General features: G+C 47.8%; 1 protein-coding gene across 1 annotated transcript in view; it reads left to right on the forward strand.

The window, feature by feature from the left end:
- dag1 (dystroglycan 1) overlaps positions 1–25,864 on the forward strand; it is a 32,443-nt gene that overhangs the window by 1,573 nt on the left and 5,006 nt on the right. The window contains exon 2 of the mRNA XM_023324899.1: positions 16,306–16,914. Within this exon, the coding sequence (XP_023180667.1) occupies positions 16,498–16,914 (417 nt within the window). The 5' untranslated portion in view covers positions 16,306–16,497. The remainder of the gene's footprint in view (positions 1–16,305; positions 16,915–25,864) is intronic.

Raw genomic sequence — 25,864 nt, forward strand, 5'->3', positions numbered from 1 at the left:
CCGGGAGGGCGCGCGCCTCGTCCTGATTCCCCTCACGTTGGCTTTGCCATGGAGACGTTTGACAACGAGGACACAGAGGGTCCACAAACCTCCGACAGTTTCCCTCCTGGGACACGACTCCTGCTGCCTTCAGGGACACCCGGACATGTGGAAGTCCAACCGGGGGTTCGGTTCTGATGTGACCCAGGAGAACGTGAACGTGTCTTTGGCCGCTTTCTGGGCCTCTCGGTGTCCCAGGGAGGTTCTAGCTGCTGACCTTTGGGTTTGACCTCCTGACTGTCAGCTGAAAGTCTAAAGTCGGCTCCAACATGTCCTTTAGCCTCCTGAGGCTGAAGTAATGAAACGGGAGTCTTTTTTTCTGGATGGGCCCCATGAGGGCCGTTCCTCTGTCTGAGGAATAAAGGTCCGCTTTGCCTCTGTTGGGAGCCGAATCAATACTTTCTCAGTTCATCACAGTCGGTTCTGTTCTGGAGAGACACGGTGACGTAAATCACTGACCTGCTGCTGCTCTGTGTGTGTGCAGTGTGTGTGTGTGCTGTGTGTGTGCAGTGTGTGTGTGTGTCCTCCCTCCAGAGGAAAGTGTGTGTTTTTCCTCGAGGCGATCCCGTTCATGGTTCTACCGACCCAGGAGTCGTTGCGGGATAATTTGGACCAGAGAATTTTAAAAGTTTGAAACTAGTGAATTATTTTCTCCAATAATATTGATAAATTCATTAATAATTAATAAACGCTCCTGTAATAAAATATTTAGTCTAATCCTGATTGGAGTACAGAAAATATTCCAGAACTTTAACTTTCCCGTTGTCCTGGTTTCCGTGGCGCTGGACCTGAAAACGAAGAACCTGGATCCGTTTGAACAGAACCAACAGAACAAACTGATGGTGCATTCAAGGACATCAGCAGTACCTGGAAATTTCAGTGATTTCTTTCTTCATCAGTTTTGTTTTTACGACCAATGAAGCCAAAATGTTTAATATGAGGCGAACTGGACTGATGGACCAGAACCGAAGGAAGTCCAGTTCTGGAGGTTAAAATCCTCTCAGTCTCTTTGTTCTGATGCTCTCGGTTGGTTCTGATCGTCAGTTTCGGACCGGTTCTGCTCTGGCTCGTGTTTCGGCTGTTTCTGGCCTCCAGACTGTTGGACCTGCTGGATTAGAAAACACGACGTTTTGTTTCTGCAGCTTTTGGATCCAACTTAAGGATCCATCTTCCTCCAGGGAGGAGACGGGGGAAGCGGTCTAGTCAAAGCATGAAGACGGTTGAGTTTGATTTTTAATCAGCTGATCAGATGGGATTTAGTTTCTATTCAGGAAGAACCAGAAGGCTTCCAGAACCTCTGGGTGGTTCTGTCTGCTTTGATGGAGGAAGTGACATCATCACTGGATTTTAGATCCTGAGTGACGGTTTGGACCCGAACATGTTAATATGAAGCTGGTGGAACGAGCTCAGCATTAATCTACTCTGCTGAAACTCTGCCTGGTTCTGATTGGATCTCTGGTTCTGCTGCAGAGATCTGCTCCTCGTGTTCTGACCCGATGTTTTCCGCTCGCTGCGTGTTTTCTTCATGTGTTTTTAGCTTTTACAGAAAGATCTCTCTGTGTGTGTGAGTGTGTGCGTGTGTGTGTGTGTGTCTCTGTCTCGGTGTGTGTGTGTGTGTGTGTGTGTGTGTGTGTGTGTGAGAGTGTGTGTGAGAAACAGTCTCAGTACTGAGTGAAAAGCGCAGAGAGCTCAGATCTGAACCTGCAGCAGAACCTGGACTCCTCTCGGCTCCTTCCTCCTGGTTCCTCCTCCATCAGCTGATCCCGGATCTGTTCTCTGTTGGTTCTGTTTCCTTCTGATCTGTTTTCTCCTCTGATGGATCGGATCAGAACATCCCGTCGTATTCCTAAAACCAGTTGGATCACAGCTGATCATGAACCAGATCAGTTTTACTCAGTGGAGCAGATCTGGATCTGTGTAGAGCGGATCCTGGAGCAGGGATACGATCGGTTGATCCCAACAGAAGGAATCTTGCAGACAGGACGGGTTCTGGACGGATCCGAACTGAACCGGTTTAGTTCACTGGCACTTCACAATATATCACAAATTTGTCATTTTATCTCAATATGCAGAGAACTGCTTGGACGTCTGTAGATATTAGCTGCAGGAGACCGTATGTGTTAGTAGGGGTCAAAGGTCACTACCCTCAGCGATTACCTGAGCACCCCCACCACACCTCTGTCTATTTTAATAGTTAATACACCAAATATACCTTAACACGCAGAGTGGAAACTATGGAAACCCTTTGGGGTTCAGCCAATCAGTAGCAAGGAAATGAATGGTGCTCCTGACCAGCCAATAGCGCGTCAGCTAGCGTAGCTCTGAGGTATTTCAGCTTCCCAAACTGCATTTTCTTCAGAATATCTCAGATAGGACTGCTGTAAATGATTATTTTAGTAATCTATCAATTATTCTGACAGTTAATCAAATAAATGTTGTCCTCTCTGCAGTCGCTACTTAAGCTGCTAAAATAAATATACAAGACAAACTGCTAGCAAGAAACAATGCCGTTTAAGTCTGAAGTATGAAAAACTATTTTAAACCTTTTTTTACGTCATTACTCTTATTCATCAGAAACTACGTCCAGCATCGTCCAGAACGTGTTTCCTTGTATCAGATTCTCTAACAGCCACAGATTAGAGTGCTTTGCGACGGGAACAGACTGTTAGCTGTTAGCAGGAATGAACGCGCTCACTGCATGTAGAGGATGTTTCCTGCTGAGGCGTTGCATCATCGATGATGAGTTAGTGTGAAACACCAGCTTCATCTGCAGCACTCAGCTGCTCTCCTGTCCTGGTTTTTCTGAACTGATCCCACACTGTTGACACGTTTAGTCTCTTTCTTGGTGGCTCTTCTTTCTGTCACTTGCCGGCTCCCTCCGTAGCTGCTAATAGCAGTTAGCATTCGTTAACAGCCCACTGGCAGAAACGCAACACAAACATCCGCCTGGAAAACACAGAACTAAATAGTAAACCTCATTCAATCAAACCTTGATGAATTTTAAAAGTCAAGGTCTCTGTTTTAGCCCTAATCTCTGATGTGCTTTGCAAAAACTAACAGATGAGTTTTCTGAAGCAGGCTGGTCTTTACTGTACCTGTAAAAGTATCGGTTCAGGAAGGAACCGATAAAATCTTCTGCTGAAACCATTTAGAAACTAAAAGTCTGCAGATAAAACGTTTCAGTAAAACCATTTTCAGTGGTAGTAAAGGATAGGTAGTAGGTAGTAAAGGTAGTTAACTTTACTACCTATCATCATGTTTCGCTCATTTCCTGCAGGCGTAGCAGAAACAGGAAGTCTGTTAGGACCTGGCAGCTCCTCCAGATTAAAACCGAATGAAAATGTTTGGTGATGCATTCAGGCAGAGAAACCTGAAGTTCTCCTTGTGGGCCTGGCGGCGGACGGGTTGATGTTTGGGTCCGTTGTTCTGGGCGGTAATTAGTTCAGGGACATTAACTGCTGATCACTGGCTGCTTCTATTAGCGCTCTGCTCAGGCTGCTCAGCTTTCTGGACACCAAGCCAGACGGTTAGCTGGTCGGCCAAGACGTCATTCCCTCCGCCTGCCGGGAACGGGAGACCCGGCCCGGACCGATCCGGTCCCAGCAGGACGGGACTCTGGTTCTGCCAGGACCTGATGTCAGTTCTGTCGGCTGGTTAATCAGACAGTGGGATTTTCCTGGGATCTCCATGACAACAAAGCGGTAAACCGTCTCCAGGAGTCGCCATGATGTCCGGCTGAGACGCGTCCGCCTGCTCTGGTTGCCATGGAAACGGAGCCACATGTGGAGGAGCGTTGCTCGGTCCGCTGTGAAGGAATCCAGCTCCAGCATTAACCCCAAGCAGAGAGGAGGGGGTGCAGCCTAGGAGACCTGCCTGCAATGCCACACTGGTGCTCAGGTCCAGAACCAGAACCTCCAGGTTGGTGAAGAATATACCCCAAGATCATAAAACCAGGTTTAAATTTATGGCAGGGAAAATAAATCAAAGCCCATTCTGTAGATGTTTGTAGGTTTGTTTCATTGGACGGTCCGGTTCTGCATGGACCGATTCTCCAAAACGTCTCGATGATCCACAAACAGGATCTTACGCATTTCCTCAGAATGTTAAAGATGAATCTGTTCTCATGATGTGGAGCAGAAAAATAGTTTCTACCAACAAATCTGCAGAAAACTCAGAGCAGAACTTCTGTCAGTGTGCAGCCATTTTAAAATCACACTGTGTGTGTGTGCGTGTGGGTGGGTGTGTGGGTGTGTGTGTGTGTGTGTGTTGACTTGGACAAACTGGGAGCCACTAAAGCTTAGATGGGAAACAAACACAGCCGGCCGAGGAAATGAGAGCTGAGAGGAGCTGACTTGTTAAATCTGACAGTCAAACAACAGTCGACCCACTTCACACCCGCCCTGTGTGTGTGTGTGTGTGTGTGGGCATGTGTGGGTGTGTGTGTTGACCCAAACAGGAGGGAAGCCTCAGGTTGCACAAACGCTGCAGGTGTGAACGAGTCAGCAGCTTTTTAAAATAGCAGCAGTCTGACTGATCCAGGATCGGCGCTGCTGCAGAGCTCAATATTCCCACTGTCCCTGAACGTCCCTCGCCCTCAGCAGAAAAACTGGTCAGATTCAAACCACATCCCAGTTTATAGTGATGGTTTCAACTGCTGCCGTAAAATTGTTATTGGCATTTAAAACATGAAGCTTTTCGCCGTTGACGCGTTGAATTCACTGAAATGTTTCCTGGTTGTTTAAAGCAGCGTTAAAAGTTTTAGAAGGTCAAAAGCAGAAAAAGTTTTAAAAAAATCACAAATCAGAGAAACAGCTTTTCCTAGAAATCCCTGAATACTGATTTTTTTAAAAAGTTTTATACGTTCATAATCATGATCAGTTATTGATTAATGAGTTGATGATTTTGTCTGGAAGCAGCATTGATCAGTCATCGTTCCATAACTTGATCTAAATATTTTATCAGAGAAATTTCTTCAAATAAACATTAAAATCCTTCTGATGGTTAAACATCTGATGCTGCTTCCTAAAAAACATGGGAAAATGTATTATATTTAATGATCAGATCGATATCTAATGATCAGATCGATATCTAATGATCAGATCGATATCTAATGATCAGATCGATATCTAATGATCAGATTGATATTTAATGATCAGATCGATATCTAATGATCAGATCGATATCTAATGATCAGATCGATATCTAATGATCAGATCAGCTCCACACAGACGTGGTTTAGAGCCTGAACGTTTGTCATGTTGATGGATTTCAGCTGCAGGTTCGTTGTTTGCTACAAACTAAAGAACGCCGATACTGACTATTAGGCAACATAATATATTTAAGAAAGAAATTAATTTTTTAAAATTTGTATTTCAAATATTGCATAAAAAAGACGAGTGGTGAATGAAAAAATCTTCAGAATTTGACGTTTTTATTATCTGAGTAATTGTCAATAATCAGTGGGATAATATATTACTGAAACAATCGTTTGTCGCTGATATGAATTTTAATATCAGCCCATATTCTATATTATGTTGTAATTATTAAAATTTCCACTGACAAAATGACCACACATCTTTTCTGCTTCCTGTAAACACCCACAATCCTTTGCTGCATCACCATCATGTAAGTACAGATGAGTTATTAATATGAACAGTTTGCTGCTGCAACATCTGGATTCTGCAATCGTTAAGATGCTTCAGGTGATTTTCTCTCCTGGTCGTTTCAGTCTCTCGTTGTTCCAACGTCCAGCGGAGCGAACATTCTCTGAAACAAACACATCCAGTTCTCCAGAAACTCCCGGCTCCGGTTGAAAAGCCGATAAAGCTCCAGGAAGTAAAAACTCATGAAAGCTGCGCTCCAATCGCATTTGCAGATTTGTGAGGCGGATCAACATGTCATGTATTCATCCCGTTATTCACTCTCAACCCATCCATTTACACGTTCATCTGCACGTTTATTCCCCTCCCGTTCAGCCGTCAGTCATGTAGCAGGAGGCAGAGACGAGCCGGATCCGAATCCCGGACCTGGGATGTGTGAATGTGACGAGTTGATTTATTGGGCAGGAGGCTGCTGGGAGAAGACGGGGTTAATAGAAAGTGAGAGAGCGAGGATGGAGGAGGAAACAAGGGCTTGATGGATGCAGCAGGAGGGAGCGTTCGCTCAGGGCGACCCCAGAGGACGGGGTGGAGGGCGTTTACATGCAGCACGGGCGATAAGGCGAACAGATGGCACGCCCAGATCCCCGCTGCTAGCAACACAACGGCTTCAAAGAGCCGCCAGAGATCCTGATCTCTGCAGTTTCCAGTTCAACGCCCAGGAAATGAGTCTGCAGTTAGAGCCTGGAACATCGAGACGGAGCAGCAGGGAGCTGACAACGGCGGCCATGTTGGTTCAAGACGGAGCAGCAGGAAACTGACAATGGCGGCCATGTTGGTTCAAGACGGAGCAGCAGGAAACTGACAACGGCGGCCATGTTGGTTCAAGAAGGAGCAGCAGGAAACTAACAACGGCGGCCATGTTGGTTCAAGATGGAGCAGCAGGGAGCTGACAAACGGCGGCCATGTTGAATGAATATTGAGCAATATTTGGTGTTTGAACTATTAAAAATAGCAGTTAGGGCTGCACTGACGATTTATTCTGGCAATTAATTGATTAATTGAATAATAAATTGCTTGTTAGATTTGGACAGATTATTTCTAATTCTATAAGTTCATGATTAACATATTTTTGAAACGCTCCGTGGATCTGACTTCATTAATAAATGGCTGACTGAAGTCAGGAACACAGTTACTGTCCTCAGGTCAGAGGTCAGATCGGGAAGATTTACCTACCAACCGGGTCTAAAAAAATTCTGACCAGCCGGGTTCTGGATGTAACCGTCCCAGTCTGGACGGAGTAACAGGAACGATCCAGAGAAACTCTGTGTGTGTGTGTGTGTGTGTGTGTGTGTGTGTGTGTGTGTGTGTGTGTGTGTGTGTGTGTGTGTGTGTGTGTGTGTGTGTGTGTGTGTGTCTGTGTGTGTGTGTGTGTGTGTGTAACACAGCAGATCTCTGCTGAAGGTGTGTCTGCGGCTGATTGGTTGGTTCTGCTCTGATATTTCTCGCTGCGCTCAGAGAGGCGGGCAGGTGAGATGAGAATTGATGACCTGCATCAGCAGGGAGGATGGGATGAGATGCCCATCACACACACACACACACACACACACACCCATCCGTTGGGAGACACAGCGTTCCAGAGTTGGATGCATCTCGGGGTTTCTGGCAGCGTTCTGACAGCGGACCCAGAACGGACCGGTTTGTCCTGACTGGTCAATTTATTCGTATCATATTGGATATTGATTATTGATTTGTGATCTCTGCATGTCAGTAGAGGACAGAAATATCCCTTATGGTTCTACAACAATCATTAATTATTTTTCGCTGTTGATTTGTTTTGAGTTGATTTTTAAAAATGGGCCAAAACGCATTAATTAACATAATTAACATTTCCATGTAATTACATAAAATTAAAACCAAATGGATCCTTTCCTCTCTGGTCCTGTTAGCTGGTTGATGCATATCATGTTTAATAATAATATTTTAAAAAATCAGGATTTTGCAGCTTTCTGAGTGACATAAGATGAATGTTAGGAGGATGAATCTGTGCCAGTGAGTCAAAGTTGTGGTTCTAAAACGGGACGGCCGGTTGGAGGCTCCCACCCACACCTCCTCTGTCTGAATGAGTCACACACTAAAAATAAAAGCTGAGCCGAACCTGAACCCGGACCTGAATCCGAACCCGGTCCGCCGTGCAGATGATGTGAAATGAAACGCGTTGCACCCAAACGCGTTTGACCTCTGAGGATATTTCTGTCTGACGTGGAGCGCGGAGCCGCTGCAGACCAGCTGGAGCCAAAACCCCTGAGCTGTTGCCATGGAAACCAATATTTACAACATCAGCGCCTCACAGGACCGCTACGTTTAGGGCAGTCGCTGTCCCTGTACGAAGCGACTGCGACTCGTATCCGATGTTTTCACCGCCATCTGAACGAAACCATTCCCATGTTTTTCCTCACCAAGACGTGAAATCTGACAAACTTCCAGGTGTGGAAAATCTGGACATGAACAATGTCTGAAAATCATAGAAACAAAAATAGAATCACTATGAAGATCCCAGTTCAAGTTTTCAACAGAAAGGCGAAAACATAAAAACAGCAGCCGCTGTGAGACCTGCACAGTTACAAGTTAAACTGGTAGTGTGTGTGTGTGTGTGTGTGTGTGTGTGTGTGTGTGTGTGTGTGTGTGTGTGTGTGTGTGTGTGTGTGTGTGTGTGTGTGTTGTTGCCCAGCTGTCACTTTCAGTCAGCAGCAGCTGGAAGCAGCTGTCGCTCACACACATCCAAACACACGTGACCTGCTGCTGCCAGCTGTCAGGGTCCATCATGTCCGAGCTGGTGGTCCGGTTTGACCACACACACACACACACACACACACACACACACACACACACACACACACACACACACACACACACACCCACACACACACACACACACGCTGAGCTGCTGCTCGTGCTTCTTGTTCCTGTTCCAGAATAATAAAAACTAATCCAGGAACCTTTAAATCTCTGTTTGCTGCCTTTAATTCTCCTAAAGCTCTTCAGGCTGAATCAGTTTAAATATGAACCACGGTTCGTTCAGCGGTTCTGGTTCTGGTTCTTAATTCCAACCCTGGTTCTGTGTGGTCCGGCCGTGTTCACATCGGACCTGGTTTTCACTCTGACTGACTTTATTTCTTTTCCCAGCTGATGAATATTCATGACGTCTGTCCAGTTAAATGAGGCTTTAATCCCATTAAACTCGTTTTAATTCCTCTTTTCCTTATTCTCGTTTTCGGAACCGACCCATGATCAGGTTCTGTCCAAACTAAAACTCGTAAAGCTTTTTCCTCCCTGAACGGCAGACATGTCAAACATTTTCATAACTTTACTTTCATTTCGCTGGCTTTGTGGTCACGTTGCCATGGTTACGCCTGGGATGGCTGCAGGAAGGCTTTAGGAGTAACAAGATGAGATTCAGAAAACTAAACATCTTTTCACATGACAAACAGTAAGATTTTAATTTAGAATAATCTGATACTCATATCAGATTGCACGCTGTCGTTACTTATTAAAGATGAAGCTGTGATTAAAAGCAAAAGACAGACAAATATGTAAATTAAAGCTGGAGCAACGATCTACTCTTCTAGTTTCCCCCGACAATAAAAACTTTCTGTTGGTTTTAAACCAAATGCTTCAGTCATTCAGTTGCATATATTAGTAATGATTCTCCTTTTAGTTTTTACTTTAAGAAATCTTTTTATCAAACATCCAGCAGCAGCAGGTAGGGGAGGGGCAGCAGATTCTCAGGCTGTTTCCCTCCTGATGGTCCGGTCGGCCCGGTTCTACTGGAACCAGAACTCCATCATCTGCTCCCCCTCCAGCTGCTGTGGTTCTGAGTCAAACCAACCTGTTCCCCTCCTGGCCTGTGGGGGCGCTGCACCAAGAACCACTGAAGGAAACGACACAAAAACCTCTGAAGACACTGAGAGCAACTTCCTTCTTCACCAGATGGAAACAAGATGGAGGCGTCAGATTTTAGCGGTTGGAGGATTTCTCTTTAGTCTTTGGCTAAAGACCAGGAGACATTTCTGCTGCTAATGCTAGGCTAGCATGTTAGCTTTGGCTGTGTTTACCCAGAATGCCCTGCGCTGTAGACCACTTCCTGCTTTTGAAGCGGCCTCTGGTCCGCTTGACGTTCACATTCAAACCGAACCAGAGTTCAGTTCAACCAAACCCAGACCGAAGTTTGGAGGATCCGAGGTCAAAGGTCAATTAGCGTTCACACCTCACCAACCGAACCCGAGTTTCTAGACAGACGGACTGGAGTCGGGTCAAAGCGGACTGAACTGGGCTGGTGTGAATGCTGCTGCTTCACTGTTTCATCCAGAGTGAGAAGTTTTATAGGAACTTTAGTCTCCAGGATTTCCCAGCAGCCTCCAGGTGCCTGCAGACCCGTTGACTCGCTGTTTGGTTCTTGTTTTGGAGGTTCAGTAAAGTGTCAGATGAGCTGTTTGGACTTTCTGCTGTCGGCTGATCTCTGCAGATGAAGCTCAGAATGTAATCAGAGGTTCTTCAGCAGTAATTATGTCTCGGCCCTCCCGGTGGGACGCCTTCATGTTTCATTTCTGCAGCAGTTGCATCGTTATAATGAAAAGATTCTCAACATTTCCCCTCATGAGCATTCTCTCTGTCACACACACACACACACACACACACACACACACACACACACACACGCACACACACACACCCTGAAAAGCTCTGATCAAAGTGGACGCATGTTTGCCTGCGTTTTCAGCAGAACCATAATTCCCATGATTCCCTCCTGCTGCTTTCCTTCTTGCGGCTGTTTATTTGTTTTGGGCCTCGCCTCAAATTAAATTCTCATTTAGGAGAAGCTGCTGAGCCTGGGGGGGCCGAGGGGCCCGGGGCTCCTGAGTCCATCCTGACGATGTTTTCAGACCGCTGGATGCCGGGGCGCCCCGACCTTGGTGAAGGTTAGGGTAGGGCTGGCCCGATGTCCCGGTTACTGCCGGTTCAGTCCGGATGTCTGGCGCTCGGTGGGGCCTGTTTTCCACTCAGGATGATTCCACAGATGGAGATCTTGTTTGTGGAGATGAGGCGTTCCAGGGCCGCAGGTCGTCTGCTTGTGGAACTCCGGAGCCGTAATCCGTCCTGCTCCGTGTTTATGGAAGCCGGGAGGTCGGAGGTCGCCGCTCCGCCTCCATTCTGCTTCCTGCCACCGATCTGACGGCGGCTGTTTCAGGACGCCGTGCCGCTTCCCGCTGGGTTTCGTGTTTTCGTCGAGGCGTGACCCGACAGAGCTTCACCTCTGGAGTTCCTCCTGTCCCGACGTTCCTGAACTCGCCCTGCTTCCAGCTGGCTGCCGAGGAGCGGCCGGAAACGTCCGCCTGCAGATGTTCCGGTCAGCTGGATCTGCAGATGTTGTTTCTGAAGGTTCTGTTTAAGTGACTCCCGCCGCTCGGATCAGAACTCATCTGAGCTCCAGATCCCATAAAGTTTCTAGTTTCCATCTGAAACCTGTCAGGAAGTCAGATGCTTTTGATGGAAAACCATTTTCAGTTCAGTTTTCTCACCCAGTTTCTTCTCCAAATTTCCTCCAAACACGTCTGGAGAGTCCAACAGTCCGGATCGGGACCCGGCCCGGCAGCGGTTCTGGACTCTGATCATGGATGTCTCTGCGGTGGATGTTGCTCCACTAATGCTGCCTTCACTAACAGGCCCACAGCATGATGCAGCCTCCTCTGTCCTGTTCACCTTCTCCTGAATTATCAGTTATTTCTGATTATGGAAAATCGTCTCTATGATCAGATTGTAATTTTCAGTTGATGATAAATTCTCAATAACATCAATATAATAAAAAAATGTGTTTCAGTTTTGGAGCAATCACTGTGTTGGTGATTCAGGAATCATTTCTATAAATATTGATCTCGTCTCTCAGCCTGAGGAGTTTTCTCTCTCTCTCTGAGTTTCAGTCTTTGTTCATCCTTTAGATCCTAATCGCCTCTTTTCATGCATCTCCGTGTTTTGTCCTGTAAAGTCCAGTAAATCCTGGGTTCCTCCATGTTTGACCTACTTTGCTGCAGGAACGGCTCTGACTCATTGCTGCTTTCATCTGGAACCTGGTTTGAATGCTCTGCAGTAATCCTGTCTTTAGGTTCTGGAAACGCGGCCGGCTGCTGAAACAAAGCCCAGTTGGAGTTCCTCCTGCGCTCAACATTCTTTTTAATTCATTGGAAGAGTTTCAGTGTTGGCACGGCGCTGGCTCCGCCTGCCACCTTATGTTCACACATATGGCCCGGCGTAGCGGAAGCTAGCGGCGGCTCGGCCTTGGACTAGACGGTGGATTTGCTCGGTGATTGATTGCTTTTCTGGCGACGGATCATTCTGCGGCTCGCCGTCCCGTTCCAACTGCAGCCGAGCTAATTACAGGAGTAATTAAGAGCGGGAGCGGAGATTAATCTGAATTCAGTTGAAGGATTTTTGGAGGCAGCGCAGATTGTTCGCTCAGAGGTCACAGCTCTGAAAATTCCTCCATAAGAAGCCGATAACGAGGTCGGAACCGGCACAAAGACTCGGAACAATCCGGACTTCTTCCCTCCATCCGCAGGAGTAATCTGTTTACCCTGAACACCGCCAGCGTGTCTAATCTGAGTGCTAAACACCTAAATCTCATTGTAAAGGTAAACGCTGTAATCCTGCTTCCCTCCAGAGGAAACGCGTCGCTCTCTGCTGGCGGCCAGCAGCCCATTAATAGAGGCGTCGGCTGCGACTGCGGCGAGGACCGGCCCGGTTCTGATGTCCGCCAGACGTCTCTCCGTCTGATCGGCCCCCATGTGGGGACGCTGTCACTATAATTGTCCCCTGGGGTTTTTTTCGCTGCGTTTCATTGGCTGCTGGGGGAAATTCCAGCAGCAGATTCTGATTCGGATTCAGACAGGAACTTTCACACCTTCTGGATCCAGTTTGTCTGAAACGGGCTCAGCTGGGGCCCGCAAGCCGGCCGCTCATGTCTGAGACGCGCTGACGTCTGTTTTCTTCTCTGTTGGTTTATTTTGAGGAGGATCAGAAGCAGAAGCTCCTGCTGGGATTAAAACTTTCTTCCAGGTTAAGTTCTGACATGCTGAGCCGTTTCGGGTTTTCTGAAGGAGTAACTAAAGCCCAGATCACCTTCTAAATGACTCCTTAAGGGTTCAGTCATTATGACTGTGCAGACATTCGCTTGTTTGTGTGAATTTGTTTTGTTCTGCAGTATTTTTAATATCTTTGTGGTTTTTACTGTGCAGACTGTACTGTATGACCTGAATTCTGTTCTCAGATGTTGATCTTTGCGAGTTTCGGTCTCTTTGCTCCAGTATTTCTCCACCATGTGACAGTGAAGGATCTTTCTGTTCTTCTTTCAGTGCGGACACAGAGCCGATCGCTGCCAGAACGATTATTGATTATATGAGATTAGTATTGATTATATGTGAGATTAACGAGAAATGTTCTTTAACAAACATATTCCCTCACATCAGTCTCTCAGCTGAACCTTTAAAAACGTGATAATCATTCAGCCTTGATGGTTCAGATTTTTGAGTTTGGATTTGAAGACGTGCGAACCGATCAGCGGTGAAACTTTTCTACCTCACGGTTTCGTTGGAGCAGTTTCTCTGACAACATGTTGGTACAGGAGAACCTGCTCTGCAGAACCTCCCTCCAAATGGACCACTTTGGGTGAAATGAAGCCTGGCAGCCCGCCAGGCGTCTGGGGGAAACCCTGGAGCGGACCACTGGACCTGAACCTTTCCTCCCGGCTCTGCTGTGTTTTAGCCTTTAGGACAGAACATGTCTGTGGTTCTGCCAGACTGGGTTAGTTCCTCTAAGCTCACATCCAGACGGTGCGTCTGGTTTGTGGACAGAGAGGTTCTGCTTCTGGGTTGATGTTGGTTCTGTTTGGACTCTGGGTTTCCACCTGTAGGATCCTCCGGGTCGGACTGGGCGATCCAGAACAGGGAGCGTTTTCATCAGGTTTCTCTGTTTGGGCTTTCATGCTGCAGCCTGGTTTAAACATCAACGAGGATCTGATTATTTCTGTTTTATCAGAGAGCAGAGACATCAGCCGCTCGTCCTTCACCTGAAACGCTTTTCATGAGCAGATCTCCAGAACGTTCTCTCAGTTCCGGTTCAGTTCCGGTCCAGTTCAGGTCCAGTTCCGGTTCGGTCCAGTTCTTGTCCCTGTGTTCAGATAAATGCTTTTGATTATTCCGTCTGGATCAGCAGAACCTGAACGGCTCCCTAACTTCGGCTGCTGGATGTAAACTTTCCTCTGGATTTCTAAACCCGAGTCGTTACGTTTGGGTCGTTCAGCGGAGCGGCGCCTCCCGACACGCCGGGCATTCTGGGAGCCGGCGCGGCTCCTGACCCTGATGGCACCTGGACGGACTGCAGGCTGTTTCTGTGATTGTGACAGAAGTGGTGAATAATCCGGGTCACATGGCAGTAATTGTTATTTGGGTCGATGTTGTGTGACTGTTGGTATGCGGAGACGCAGTCTGAGTCGCGCTTTGATGCGGCGCCAGGCAGCAGCTGCCCTGTCATTCACACCAAATAGGAAATGCATCTGCAGCTTTCTATCTTTAGATCCACTCAGCAGTTTTCACATAGTGTTCTGAACCCGACCCGCTCCCTCTGGCCCAGTCCAAGCACCGCTCGCCAGCAGAGACCCTGACCGGCTGCATCACAGTTGGCTTTTTAAAAATAGAGCAGAGCCTCTTTCACATTAAACTCACAAACCCGACACATACAATAACTCCTTAAAGGTCGAGTCAGAGTGACCCAGCAGAACCGGCAGGTTCTGGTTAAAACCTGGTCGGTTCAGAAGTTTCTTTGCTGGAGCTGCTGCAGTGAGGAAACTTCCTGGACTACAGGACTAAATTATACTCCGTTAATCTGTGGCTATTAATACGTAAAAGTTTCTGTTTTTGTTTGATTGTTTTTGTTTTTATTTGATCATTTCTGTTCTTCCCTCTGTTGGGACGTTCAGCTGCGTTTATAGAACCATCCGACTCTTCTGCTGCTCAGATTTGGAGCCGAACCTCCTGACCGACCAAACGTGCCCACCCTGACCTGCATCCATACCTCAGAACCGCTCCAAAACCGATTCAGAACCGCCTCATCTGGCTGTAATCAAATAGTTGCTACAGCAGCAGCAGCACCTGTTGCCACATATTAGCTTTTATCACCTGGCAGCACAAAGCTGAACCCATGATGCCTGTTAGCATCTGTTAGCGGCTAAAGTTTTATCAGATGTCGTTGAGGCTCGATGTGTTCTGTTGCTACTTATTTCATTTTATAAAATTTGCTAAACATTTTCAGCATTTTGTGGTATTTATTGTGACAATAACAAAACTTTATGAGCCTCATAATCACACTGCTGCAGATATAAACCCAAACAAAAAGGCTGAATCATTTTCTCTGATGTATTAAAGCTTGATGGCGCTGGAAAAGCACAGCTCAGGTTTTGGTCGCATCAGAGTTTATGGTGAAAAGAAATCATAAATCTGACATGCATTACTTTTATGGTAACAGGAAATGACATAGAATAGATTAATAATTATATATTCTTTATTGTCCCTGAGTGGAGAAATTAAAGTGAATTAAAGATAAATAGAAGCATCTGTATTCACACTAAGGTTTTAATAAGGTGTTACTAATTTACAATTAGGGTAACATATTAATACTCTAGCTATTAAAAATTGTATATTCAGAACAAGAGAAATTTGTGCAGCTGATTGAAATCATTTAGGAAAATTTTCTCAATGTGCGTGTGTTAAAAACAGCCGACTGTTTACCTCTCCATGTGTCAATGATCCGTCACACACACACACACACACACACACACACACACACACACACACACACACACACACACGCCTTCATCTCCAAGCCTTTAGTCGCCTAATGATCGCTGGTTTGTGTCTGAGTAAAACTGGATCTGGTGGAGGGAAGAAGTGAGGGAACGACCAGAGCAGCAGGATGAAAAGCTGGCTGGAGAACGGCGCGGATGTAAAGTTTTCTTAGAGAAAACCCATCAGAGGGAGGCCACGTCTTGACTTTTAGCTGGAGGAAAAGTGTTTTTAGCAGCTGTACAGGATTAAAAGCAAAGTTTGGTCCGGAGGTGGGCGGTGGGGCTCCTGGTCCACCTGGGAGGCGGCGTGTTGTTGCTAGGAGACTCCTGCAGAGAATCCACTTTCTCTGACGGGACAAAGTGAATCACAGCGGGACTCTCCCTCTTTCCCATCCGTCTTCTCTGCTTTCTTTCACTCTTTCTGAGGCCTTTTGTTCCAACACACTCAGTCAGGAGGGGATCTGAGTTCAGGCCTGCAACACACACCTCCACACACTCAGTTTGACCTCTCACAATACAGAAGGCATGCATTCATTAGGACTCCCCCAGAAAGCCCCGGCTGGTTGGGCATTGTTGGTTAAGTCACCTTCACCTCCCCCTCCTTCATCTCTCCATCTTTCATCCTTTCATCCTTTATTCCCCAAACCGGAGCTGAACTAATCAGATTACTCCCTGCGCTCCGGTGCAGGATGGATTTTTATCAGCCAGATTTCTGAGGTTTGATTGGGTGTGAGGTTCTTCATCGTCCGCTCACCGCTCGTCTTTCTCTCCTTCCAGATCTCCGGCCCGATGGGACCGCCGGCGCTCTGAGGAAGAGCGGAGGACAAAAGGAGGCGGGGGGTTTGGAAGGACGGATTTGGAGGATCGGTTGGGGGCGCATGCTCCCCCTGCGGCCCGCCCCTCCTTCATCATCATCATCCTCCTTCCTGCTGCTCTCTGCTTCACTGTCAGGCAGACAAAAGGCCCAGAATGTGCAGTGAGGGCGGTGTGGGCTGGCTGACGGGGGTCAGAGGTCACAGCGGGACTCTGCCCAGGACTAGAGTCTGGCTGCTGGTGCTGCTGCTCGCCGTCGCGGGCTGGACACCGCCTGTGGCCCGCGCCGAGCTGGAGCTGGACATGCTGGGAGGACTGGTGCTGCTGGAGGCGGGCGGAGACGGCGAGGAGCTGGGCGCCGACCTGGAGGCCTCCATGCACTCCTCGCTGCTGCAGGACTTCCAGGAAGCGATGGACAGCCGGCGGGCCGTGGAGTCTGGCAGCATGGCAGCGAGCCGGCAGGAAGCCGCCGCACCAGCAGCTTTCCCAGACTCCTCGGCGGCGGTGGGCCGCGTTTTCCAGATCAAGGTGCCAAACAAGATGGAGGATGTTCACCTGGGAGACATCGTCAAGGTGAGTCAGCACAAAGCGTCGCATGGAAAGAAGCAGGAAGTTAAGCTGGTTATCCTGGACTCTGTCCTGTAATCGGTGGGTTGTTGGTTCGATTCCCACTCAGTCAGACGGCCCAGAGGGGCAACAATCCAAAAAAACACAAAATCTCTCCAAGTCATTTTGGTTCGACAGAGACTCGACATTTTCCCGTTTTATAGTGAAATAATCTGCCAGTGGAATTAGAACTTTTTCATTAATATTAAGGAATTATTCATTTAGAACAAACCTCCACATGTTGCTGAAAGATTATGTTAAGTTAGTTTTGTCTTATTTAAAGTGAACTGAGATATTTGCACAAGAGACCAAAATGACTCGGTAAGGTTTTGTGTTTTTGCCGTACGATCAGCAGCTTGTCAGCATCAGGCTGGGAATGAAGCTTTGGAGTCCAACTACAACTACAGGCCATTTATCGTACGATGACAGATAAACGATGAGTTCAGGGACCGCTGGGGAGCTGGTTTATAGAAGAACTCCTCAGGAGTTTCTGCTGAGAAGAAGGTAGATCCGAGTCCAAGCGGAGACTCTTTGTCTTGGCCGTTGGACCTGACGGACCCGACGGACATGTTGGACCTGATGGGCCTGTTGGACCTGATGGACCTGACAGACCTGATGGACTTGACGGACCTGTTGGACCTGATGGACCTGATGGGCCTGACGGACCTGTTGGACCTGACAGACCTGACGGACCTGTTGGACCTGACGGACCTGACGTGAAAGTGAAGAACTGGCCCGGTCCCAGGATCCGGCCCACCGTTTGGTTCTTGAAACTTCTCCACTCCTCATGAACTTGTAGAATCATCCGTCTGAAAACCTGCCGCAGGAATCGGCGCTCTGTGGTTCTTTACAGAAATATTTCATCTGTAATTGCAGCTAATTTTCCAAAATAGCCGATTTTCTCTAATGAAATCTCAGAGGAGGCGACATTATGGTCCCGTCTCCTTCCTGTCCTCCGTCACCTGAAGCTGGAACACATTCCCCCGTTGGTTCCTCGGTTACCTCCTCTGTCCTGCTGTTCCCTTTTCATCACCACAAACAGACAGACAGACAGACACACACACACACACACACACACACACACACACACACACACACACACACACACACTCCAAACCATCTTCTCTCCATCGCTGCTTTTATCTCTCCAGTTCCCATCCCTCTCTCACTCGTCACATCAGATCATATCAGTGTTATTGAACAGTAGCTTGCACTTTTAGCTGCTTTAATGAAGCTCACCCCCCCCCCCCACACACACACACCCCACACACACACACACCCCTCTCTCTCTCTCTGTGGGGAGCGCTGTTTGTCTCAGCAAACGGTCCATCAGCAGCAAGTTTCTGCTTGGTTTTGTTGTCCTGCCACTCATCCTTCGTTCCGGTGGGGGGGTCGCTAAGCTAACACCCTCTGCTGGAGGGGTAAGGGGGTTTGGGCGGGTTGTAAAAAAGGAGGAGGGGAGGCTGGAGGCCCTTCAGGACCCCAGGAAGGTCTCTGTGTTTGGGGAAAACATCCCGTCTGTCCTCCAATGGAAGGTTACAGGTTAGATTCCCCGTCCTGATGAGGAGAGCTTGGAGTTTGTTCTCCTTTTTAGTTTTCCTTCCACACACTCTTCCCCCTCCTCTTCCTCATCTTTTATTGCTCGTCCTGCTCCCCTCCCTCTGGACCCCTTCCTTCCCCCCCAGTTGTTCTGGAAGGTCGGCGGTGCCGAGGGTTTCAGAGGAAAAGGCCAAATCAATTTCTCAGCTCAGCGTTGCTCTCATACCAACCAGGGAGTATGAGGCATCCCGCCTGCATGTTTCCGCTCTGCTGGCCGTTTTTAGGCCAGGACAGTGAATGCATCACCGTTTATCTGGTCATACGGAGCTTTCCTCTTATCACCTGCAGCCTCCATCAGGTTTCAGCTACAAACATCAACCTGGTTTTGTGTAATAGAACCATTAAACTGCTACTAGTTTAATGTGACCGCAGTCAGATTTCTGCGTGAATAGTTTCTGACCCACAGCAGTAAAGACGGCCGCCGCAGCGCTCTGTTTACGACAGTAATTCAGCTGGAGTTTATTTGGTGGTGTCAGTGTAAAGGGGATCAGACAGTCTGTGGTTTCAGTGGGACTAAACGTGGAAGCCTATAGCAGTGCTGTTAGCTTAGCAGCCCTGCTATTAGCTTAGCAACCCTGCTGTTAGCTTAGCAGCCCTGGTGTTACCTTAGCAGCCCTGGTGTTAGCTTAGCAGTGCTGTTAGCTTAGCAACCCTGCTGTTAGCTTAGCAGCCCTGGTGTTAGCTTAGCAGTGCTGTTAGCTTAGCAGCCCCGGTGTTAGCTTAGCAGTGCTGTTAGCTTAGCAGCCCTGGTGTTAGCTTAGCAGACGGCAGCCCTTTTTATCAGACGGTCAGGGGAAATGTTTCATGGTCGGGATGGGTTTGGTTCTGATCCAAACTTTAAACCTTTTCCACCAGCCGGCCACCTGTTACACAGGGAACCGGTTCTAAAACAGTCTGTTTTTATATTTTGCATTTTATTTTACATTCCAAACCTGGCCCTAAGAAAGTCCACCAGGATTTAACTAGGACCCTGAGAAGCCACTAAAACCTGCTCAGCTCATCAGTTGTTTCAGTTTTTTTCCATCTCCAGTTTTCTGTTTTGTTGTTTTTCTTCTTAACTTTTTTCTTCTTTCTGTTGACATTTCCCCCCTGCTGGGATCTTACTGCGGCTCTGCGGTTCCTCCAGAACCCGTCGCTAGGTTCTCCAGGTCTTTAATCATCGTCTCTCTGCTGCTCTGCATCTCAAACCAGCGAAGCTCTGCAGCTGGCAGGACGGGAGCGGAAAACTGGAGAACTGGGAGGAGATGAAACCCAGCAGAACATATGAGTCAGCCGGGCTGGGCGGGGCTGGACCGGGCTGGGCCGGGCGCTGTAGCACGCTGCCATGAGGTTACTGGCGCCGCAGCGCTGGCGGCCATGTTGCTATGTAATTAAACGTACAGCAGCAGCTGGACTCACATGTTCCTGATTATTTTCTTCCACATTCATTCATGAATCAGCTGGATGTACTGGTTCTGGAAACCATTACTGGTTCTGGTTCTGGTCTCTGATGTGCATCATTTGGTCCTTAGCCGGGCCGCAGGTTTACCCTGCTGGTGTTTCCCTCTGGAACCACAGAGATGCATGTTTGGTTCTGATCCAACGGGGCGGGGGAGCAGCGGGCCACAGAGCTGCTCCCATTGGTTCTACAGAACCAGGAAGGCATGTTTGGTTCTGATCCAATGGGAAGAGGTTCTACAGAACAATGTTTGGTTCTGATCCAATCTGGACTGATTGTAGAAATCGTTCAGAGATAATAATAATTCCTCCAATCAGAGCAGGAGGAAGTGTTGCCATGACGATGAGGTGAGTCCAACCAGGTGGTCAGGCTCGGTCTTCCCGGGAATTCAGAACCAAAATGAGTTCAAATGTTTTCCATCAACATTTCCCGGATGAATCCGCTTCACTTTTGGAGTTTCCTCTTTGTTTTGGTGCTTCATGAAAACCTTCCAGAACCGGCTGCTCGATGACGTCACAACGGACCGGGAGACCGACAAACAGTGGATCTGTTTCATCACTTTATGTTAGAAAATTGATTTTGGGACTTTTTATACCGATTCTGAATCGTAGAAAATTAGAATTGGGAATACATTTTGTGGCTCACCCCTCATGTAAACGTTCCTGTTCTGACTCGGTTCGGGTCGTCATGCTATCCGGTCTGTAAACTCTGAGGCTTTTTGGGTGTGAACTGTCCCAGCCGTGCTTTGATTGACCCTTCCTCCTCGTCCTCTTCCTCAGGCTGCCTCCGCCCTCACATCTTCACCACTTCAGCTTCACGTCTCTCATTATCCCCATCAGTGTGTTTCAGATTTAATGGTTGTTGTTGGAGCTGCAGCTCGTTAGCCGGATAAAGATAGCATCTGTGTTATTCCGCTGCAGACGCAGCCAGCCTGCGAGGCAGCGCTCAGGGAAAACTCCAACATGTCTCCACTTCTCAGCAGGAATCACGACATCGGATCAGTTTGGGTCTGAACGAACCGGGTTCTGACCCAAACCTGCGTCTTTAATCCTGAATCGTTATTATTATTATCGCTAATATATTATTATGAAGAAAATAGATTTTACTTGATCCTCCATTCATTTCTCCAGAACCGCCGGCCCCTTTTGGACCTCCATTACTTATCCTATCAGAACCATCATTCAGAACTTACCTGGGACCTTCACCGACCCAGTTATGATTCTCATTCCAATTCCAGTTTGACGTTGAGCTATTTTCCAGGCTACATGCTAACAGCTAATAAAGTGACAGTCACGATCAAATTTTGGATATTTAAATGAGACAACTGAGAGCAGAAATTGATATTTCATTTTTATGTTTGCCTTTCTGATGACTTTATAGTTGCTGTTTATTGTTAAAAGTGTCAGATTTTCTGTGAATTAATTTTTTAAAACTGAAAACCAGGATGTGCCGCCGGATCACCGACCCGCCTGCTGCGTTTGGATTTATTAACTCCAGAATAACATCATTAAAAAGTGATTTTTGTATATACTGGTGGTTCGGTTGGGATCTGGATTGAATCCCAGTTTGAGGGTTTCTCTCCAGCTTCCTCCCAGTAACGGTTTGTTTCCCAGTGAGTGAGAACCAGCAGCTCCCCACAGACCCTCCGCTGGATGATCCCGGGAAAAGCGACGTTTCATCAGCCAGAGAAGCGAGGGAAGCGAAGCGCGGAGGGAACCGAGACATGAGGAGGAGGCCGGACTGCCGGCGGCGGAAGAAAGCGGCTCATTGTCGGAGGAGCGCGAAGAAAGGAGGCCGTTGTTGGGCCCGGTTCGGCAGATAAGCTTCATATTTAGGAGGGAGGATGAAGAGGAGCCAACAGGGAGGGAGCTGGCAGAGGGACGTCCAGTGGAAAATGTGATGGATGGAGGGATGGAGGAGGTGAAGAGCTGCAGGCCCGCAGCCAGGTGGATGTTTACAGGAGCGTTTCCATCTCTGGGCTCATTTTCTGCTCTTAAAAATGAATTTGTGGCTGGAATCCACAGCAGGACCTTTCCCACTGTGGGAGCAGAACCTGCAGCCGGATCAGAACCGGTCCGAACTGGCCAATCAGGGCTCAGCTCACCACCACCACCTTCTGCCACTCCTTCATGATTTCCGTTTTGTTTACACTGAAGGAATAAACGGGCAGAACCAGAACTCCTCCGGGCCGGGTCCAAACAGAGGACAGCGGTGCCGACTGAGCTGCTCTGGACGGAAAATTCCCCGAGCCGCAGCCGGTTCCAGGAAAAACGGGCCGTTACTATTAATGGATCTATTCTGGGAGCGGCGGTACATGAGGAAGGCATTACGGACCGTAACTTTCATGTCTTCAGACAGGCAGCTGCGCATGCGCCGCGCTTCAGCCGGCCACAGACACGCCGAAGCAGCAGCCATTAAAATATGATGATGGAGACGGAGAGGCTGTAAATCCGAGCAGAACTCCCCGCTTAACGGGCTCGGCCCGGAGCCAGCAGCAGCAGCCGCGCGGTTCTGGTTCCAGCTGAGACCCAAACAGCAGAGGACACGGAGACTAAAATAACACGGAGCAGGTCAGGGGGTTCGGCTGGAGGACCCGGACAAAACCCAACACGGACAGGAGGACGTGCAGAAGGAGCCCAGGGTGGGACTCGAACCCACGACCCGCCTGCTGCTAGGCAACAGAGACAGCCAATAATATTCAGACTTTTCTAAATACTGAAGCTGTTTTTATCATTCAAATTATAAAAACAAATATTCAACTAAATACATTTATAAAATTTTAACATGAACTTTCTGCATCATAAAGTGAATCAAATCATTAGTTTGTAATAAAATTAAGTTTTATAATTACTCAGATTTTAACGCGTTAATTTTGTCACCTTGGCTCCGCCCACCTTGGCGGGTTTCTGAAACCAGTCAAACCAGTGCAGCCAGTCACGTGACCTTCTCCCTCGTCATAAAACACACTTAGGAAACCCGCCCCCTGGTGGCAGAGGTCTGTAAGTCTGTGTGAAGTACATGTATTCATCTGTACATTTTTCTAAATGGACCAAACTCAAAGCAAATTATTAGTTGATTAATTTCCATTGATGAGTTTTCAGTTTAGATTGATTTATTAAACATCTGATGAGCGGACAGCCAATCAGAGGCCACCTCTGGCCTCCAGCTCCCTGATTGGTTAAACACTGAAGGGATTCTGCAGTGAAATCCTCTGAAGCAGTGAAGTATGTAGCCGTGTAGTCTGACTTTAATGTTTTCACTCTCATATAAAGCTGTCGGGTTAAACTTTACGATGATGAGCTCACCGTGCGACCCCTGACCCCGCCCATCAGCAGGCGGCCATGCAGAGAGGAATCCGCCGGATGCGATAACGCCGCCCTGCGTTTCACGCCTGTCGCTCCTGGAGCCGGTTGGTTTGGAGGCCAGCCTGCTGCACGGCAGCGGCTTCCTGACTGCTGATCGTCACGGCAGCAGATGATGAAAGGAGCTCTGATGAGATTATCACTCGTTTCCTTTTAATGAAGCCTTTTAAGTTGGGGCCAAACAGATGTGGTTTCTCCGCCTGCCGTTCATTCGTCAAACCCAACATTAGCATCCATCATGGAGAGCGAGTTCCTCTGCAGTAACGCTCCTGAACGAGGCGTTTAGCTGCATCTGAATAAATTCACTCTGCTCGCCGTCCCTGCCGCCACCGCAGCAGCTGTCCAGAACCCGGTTCTGGTTCTGTCCCGGTTCCTCCCGACCAGTCCTGCAGGAAGCTGGTTTCTCTCAGCTGACGGCCTGTGGGGCCGAACATCAGGCTCTTCTGAAGCTTTACGCTGGAAACGACTGGAGACTTTTTCTCCTCCTCCTCTCAGAGAGGAGGAGGAGAAAAGATGAAGGTTTCTGCTGGGAATTGAAAGGGTTCAGATGAGCATTTATCACTGGTTTCACTGGTTTCACTGGCTCATTTCCACGAGGATTTCAGAAGTAGGAACAGAGGCAAGACTGCAGAGGAAGTGGAAAGCATAAAGTTGAATTGCATAATATTTTTTACATTTTGATTCCAACAGGAACAGTTTAGTGGTTTTCCTGTTTTAGCAGCCTGCAGACGTACCTGAGCCACAGGTTGGTTTGGTCCGTTTCCCTCAGTTCAGAGGTTCATTCACTTTTCTTTCCACTGGCAGTGATGGAAAATAAAGTCTTTTTTTCTTGTTGAACTGGAGCCAATCAGAGGAGAGGATCTGCTCCTTCTCTGCATTTGATTGGCTCTGAGCTTGGCAACATTTATTAGTCTGAGTGGAAACGTCCCGAATGAGAAATATTCTGCCTGACACAAAATGTTGACCTTTGACCTTGGACTCTTTAGGAATGGTTCTTGGTTCATCGGCTCATCCACCGATCCGTTAGTCACATTATGCAGATTTTTAATTTAACTATGTAAGATTATTTTAGGCAATATTTAAAATACATGAGAAAATGGAAACAAGCAAATGATTCAGTTCTTTTCTAAATAATAAACATTTTATCATTCCTTGGTCATTTATAGCAAATGATGAATTTGCAGTTAAAAATCCTTAAAACATCAACATGAGGAAAAACTGAACCTTGAACAGAGTTTGGGTTAATAATTGGTTGATAAAAGAAACTTTAGAGGAGATTTTGTTCGAAATTCAGGTTGTTGAAAATGTTTTTGTCCCGTTTCTGTGGTGATGATGAAATCTGTGTTGCTCTGGTTTCGTGTCACTGTGGTTTAAAACCAGCGGGTGGGGCAGCGGGCGGGTTAACAGGTGGAGCAGTGGGCGGGGCAGCAGGCAGGGTAACGGGCGGAGCAGCGGGTGGGGCAGCAGTCGGAGCAGCGGGTGGGTTAATGGGTGGAGCAGCAGGTGGAGCAGCGGGCGGGGCTGCATCCTGATCAGAAGACGTGGACGCCTGTCTCGTCAGAGGACCTGCTGTCTCGTGGACACGGGGATGAGAACCTTGAGCTCCGTCTCTCGGTTTGCTTCTCGTGAGCCTGCTGCAGCCGTAATGATGCATCCTGGGAGCAGCTCGCTGCATAATTTATTAACCGGGATTTATTAGCCGCAGAATTAATTTGTGGATGGGGGAGGGGGAGATTCACTCCTGTTTCTGAGTTTATCTTTGCGCTGGCATTGTCCCTCCCTTGTGATCCATTTCTCTTCATCAGCCCCCCACCAGCCTCATAATTGACCGACTTATTTTAATTTTAGTCATGTTTAAATAAGGATTCAGCTCTGCGTTTGTGTTTGCGTGTGAGGAAGAGGAGGGTGAACTGGATTTATTGTCCTGGTACCTGAATAAAAACGCTGACGGACTCAGCCTCTCGCAGCAGCTGACTGGTAGAAATACAGCAGATAGAATCAGTTTGTCCGAGACACGGAGGCAAACTGATAATGGTTTATTAGCTTAGTGTTGTAGTTTGGCCACCATCCAGAAGAGGGCGCCTCTGGGCGTCCTCAAGCTGAGCCAGTTGATACAGAAATAAAATGGCAGCACTACAGCAGAATGTGAAGGAGAACGGTCCAAAGTCCAGACGCATTTATGCGGAACTGGTTGAAATATAAACAATCGATGTAATTCAGCTGACTCAAGAAATTGTTCAGATCCTGTAATCTCCATGGCAACCATACAGCTGTTCATTTCACCTGGGTGGACCTAGCCCCGCCCGCCAGGTTCAGCTCCTCCCCCACTCAGCTCCTTCAGACTAGCCAGCAGCAATTAGCAAACAGTTGGTGGAGCTGATCTCATTATAGGAGCTGCTGCTCAGAGCAACGCTGGTAAAAACGTTAAAGGGTTAATAGAGGAGCCATGTTGGGACGACTTCCTGGAGGCGGAGCTTCAGAGAGAGCAGGAGCTTCTTAAAGAGGCAGAGACCCAAAA

The sequence above is a fragment of the Xiphophorus maculatus genome, chromosome 20 (genome assembly GCF_002775205.1).
Source record: "Xiphophorus maculatus strain JP 163 A chromosome 20, X_maculatus-5.0-male, whole genome shotgun sequence".
Lineage (NCBI taxonomy): Eukaryota > Metazoa > Chordata > Actinopteri > Cyprinodontiformes > Poeciliidae > Xiphophorus > Xiphophorus maculatus.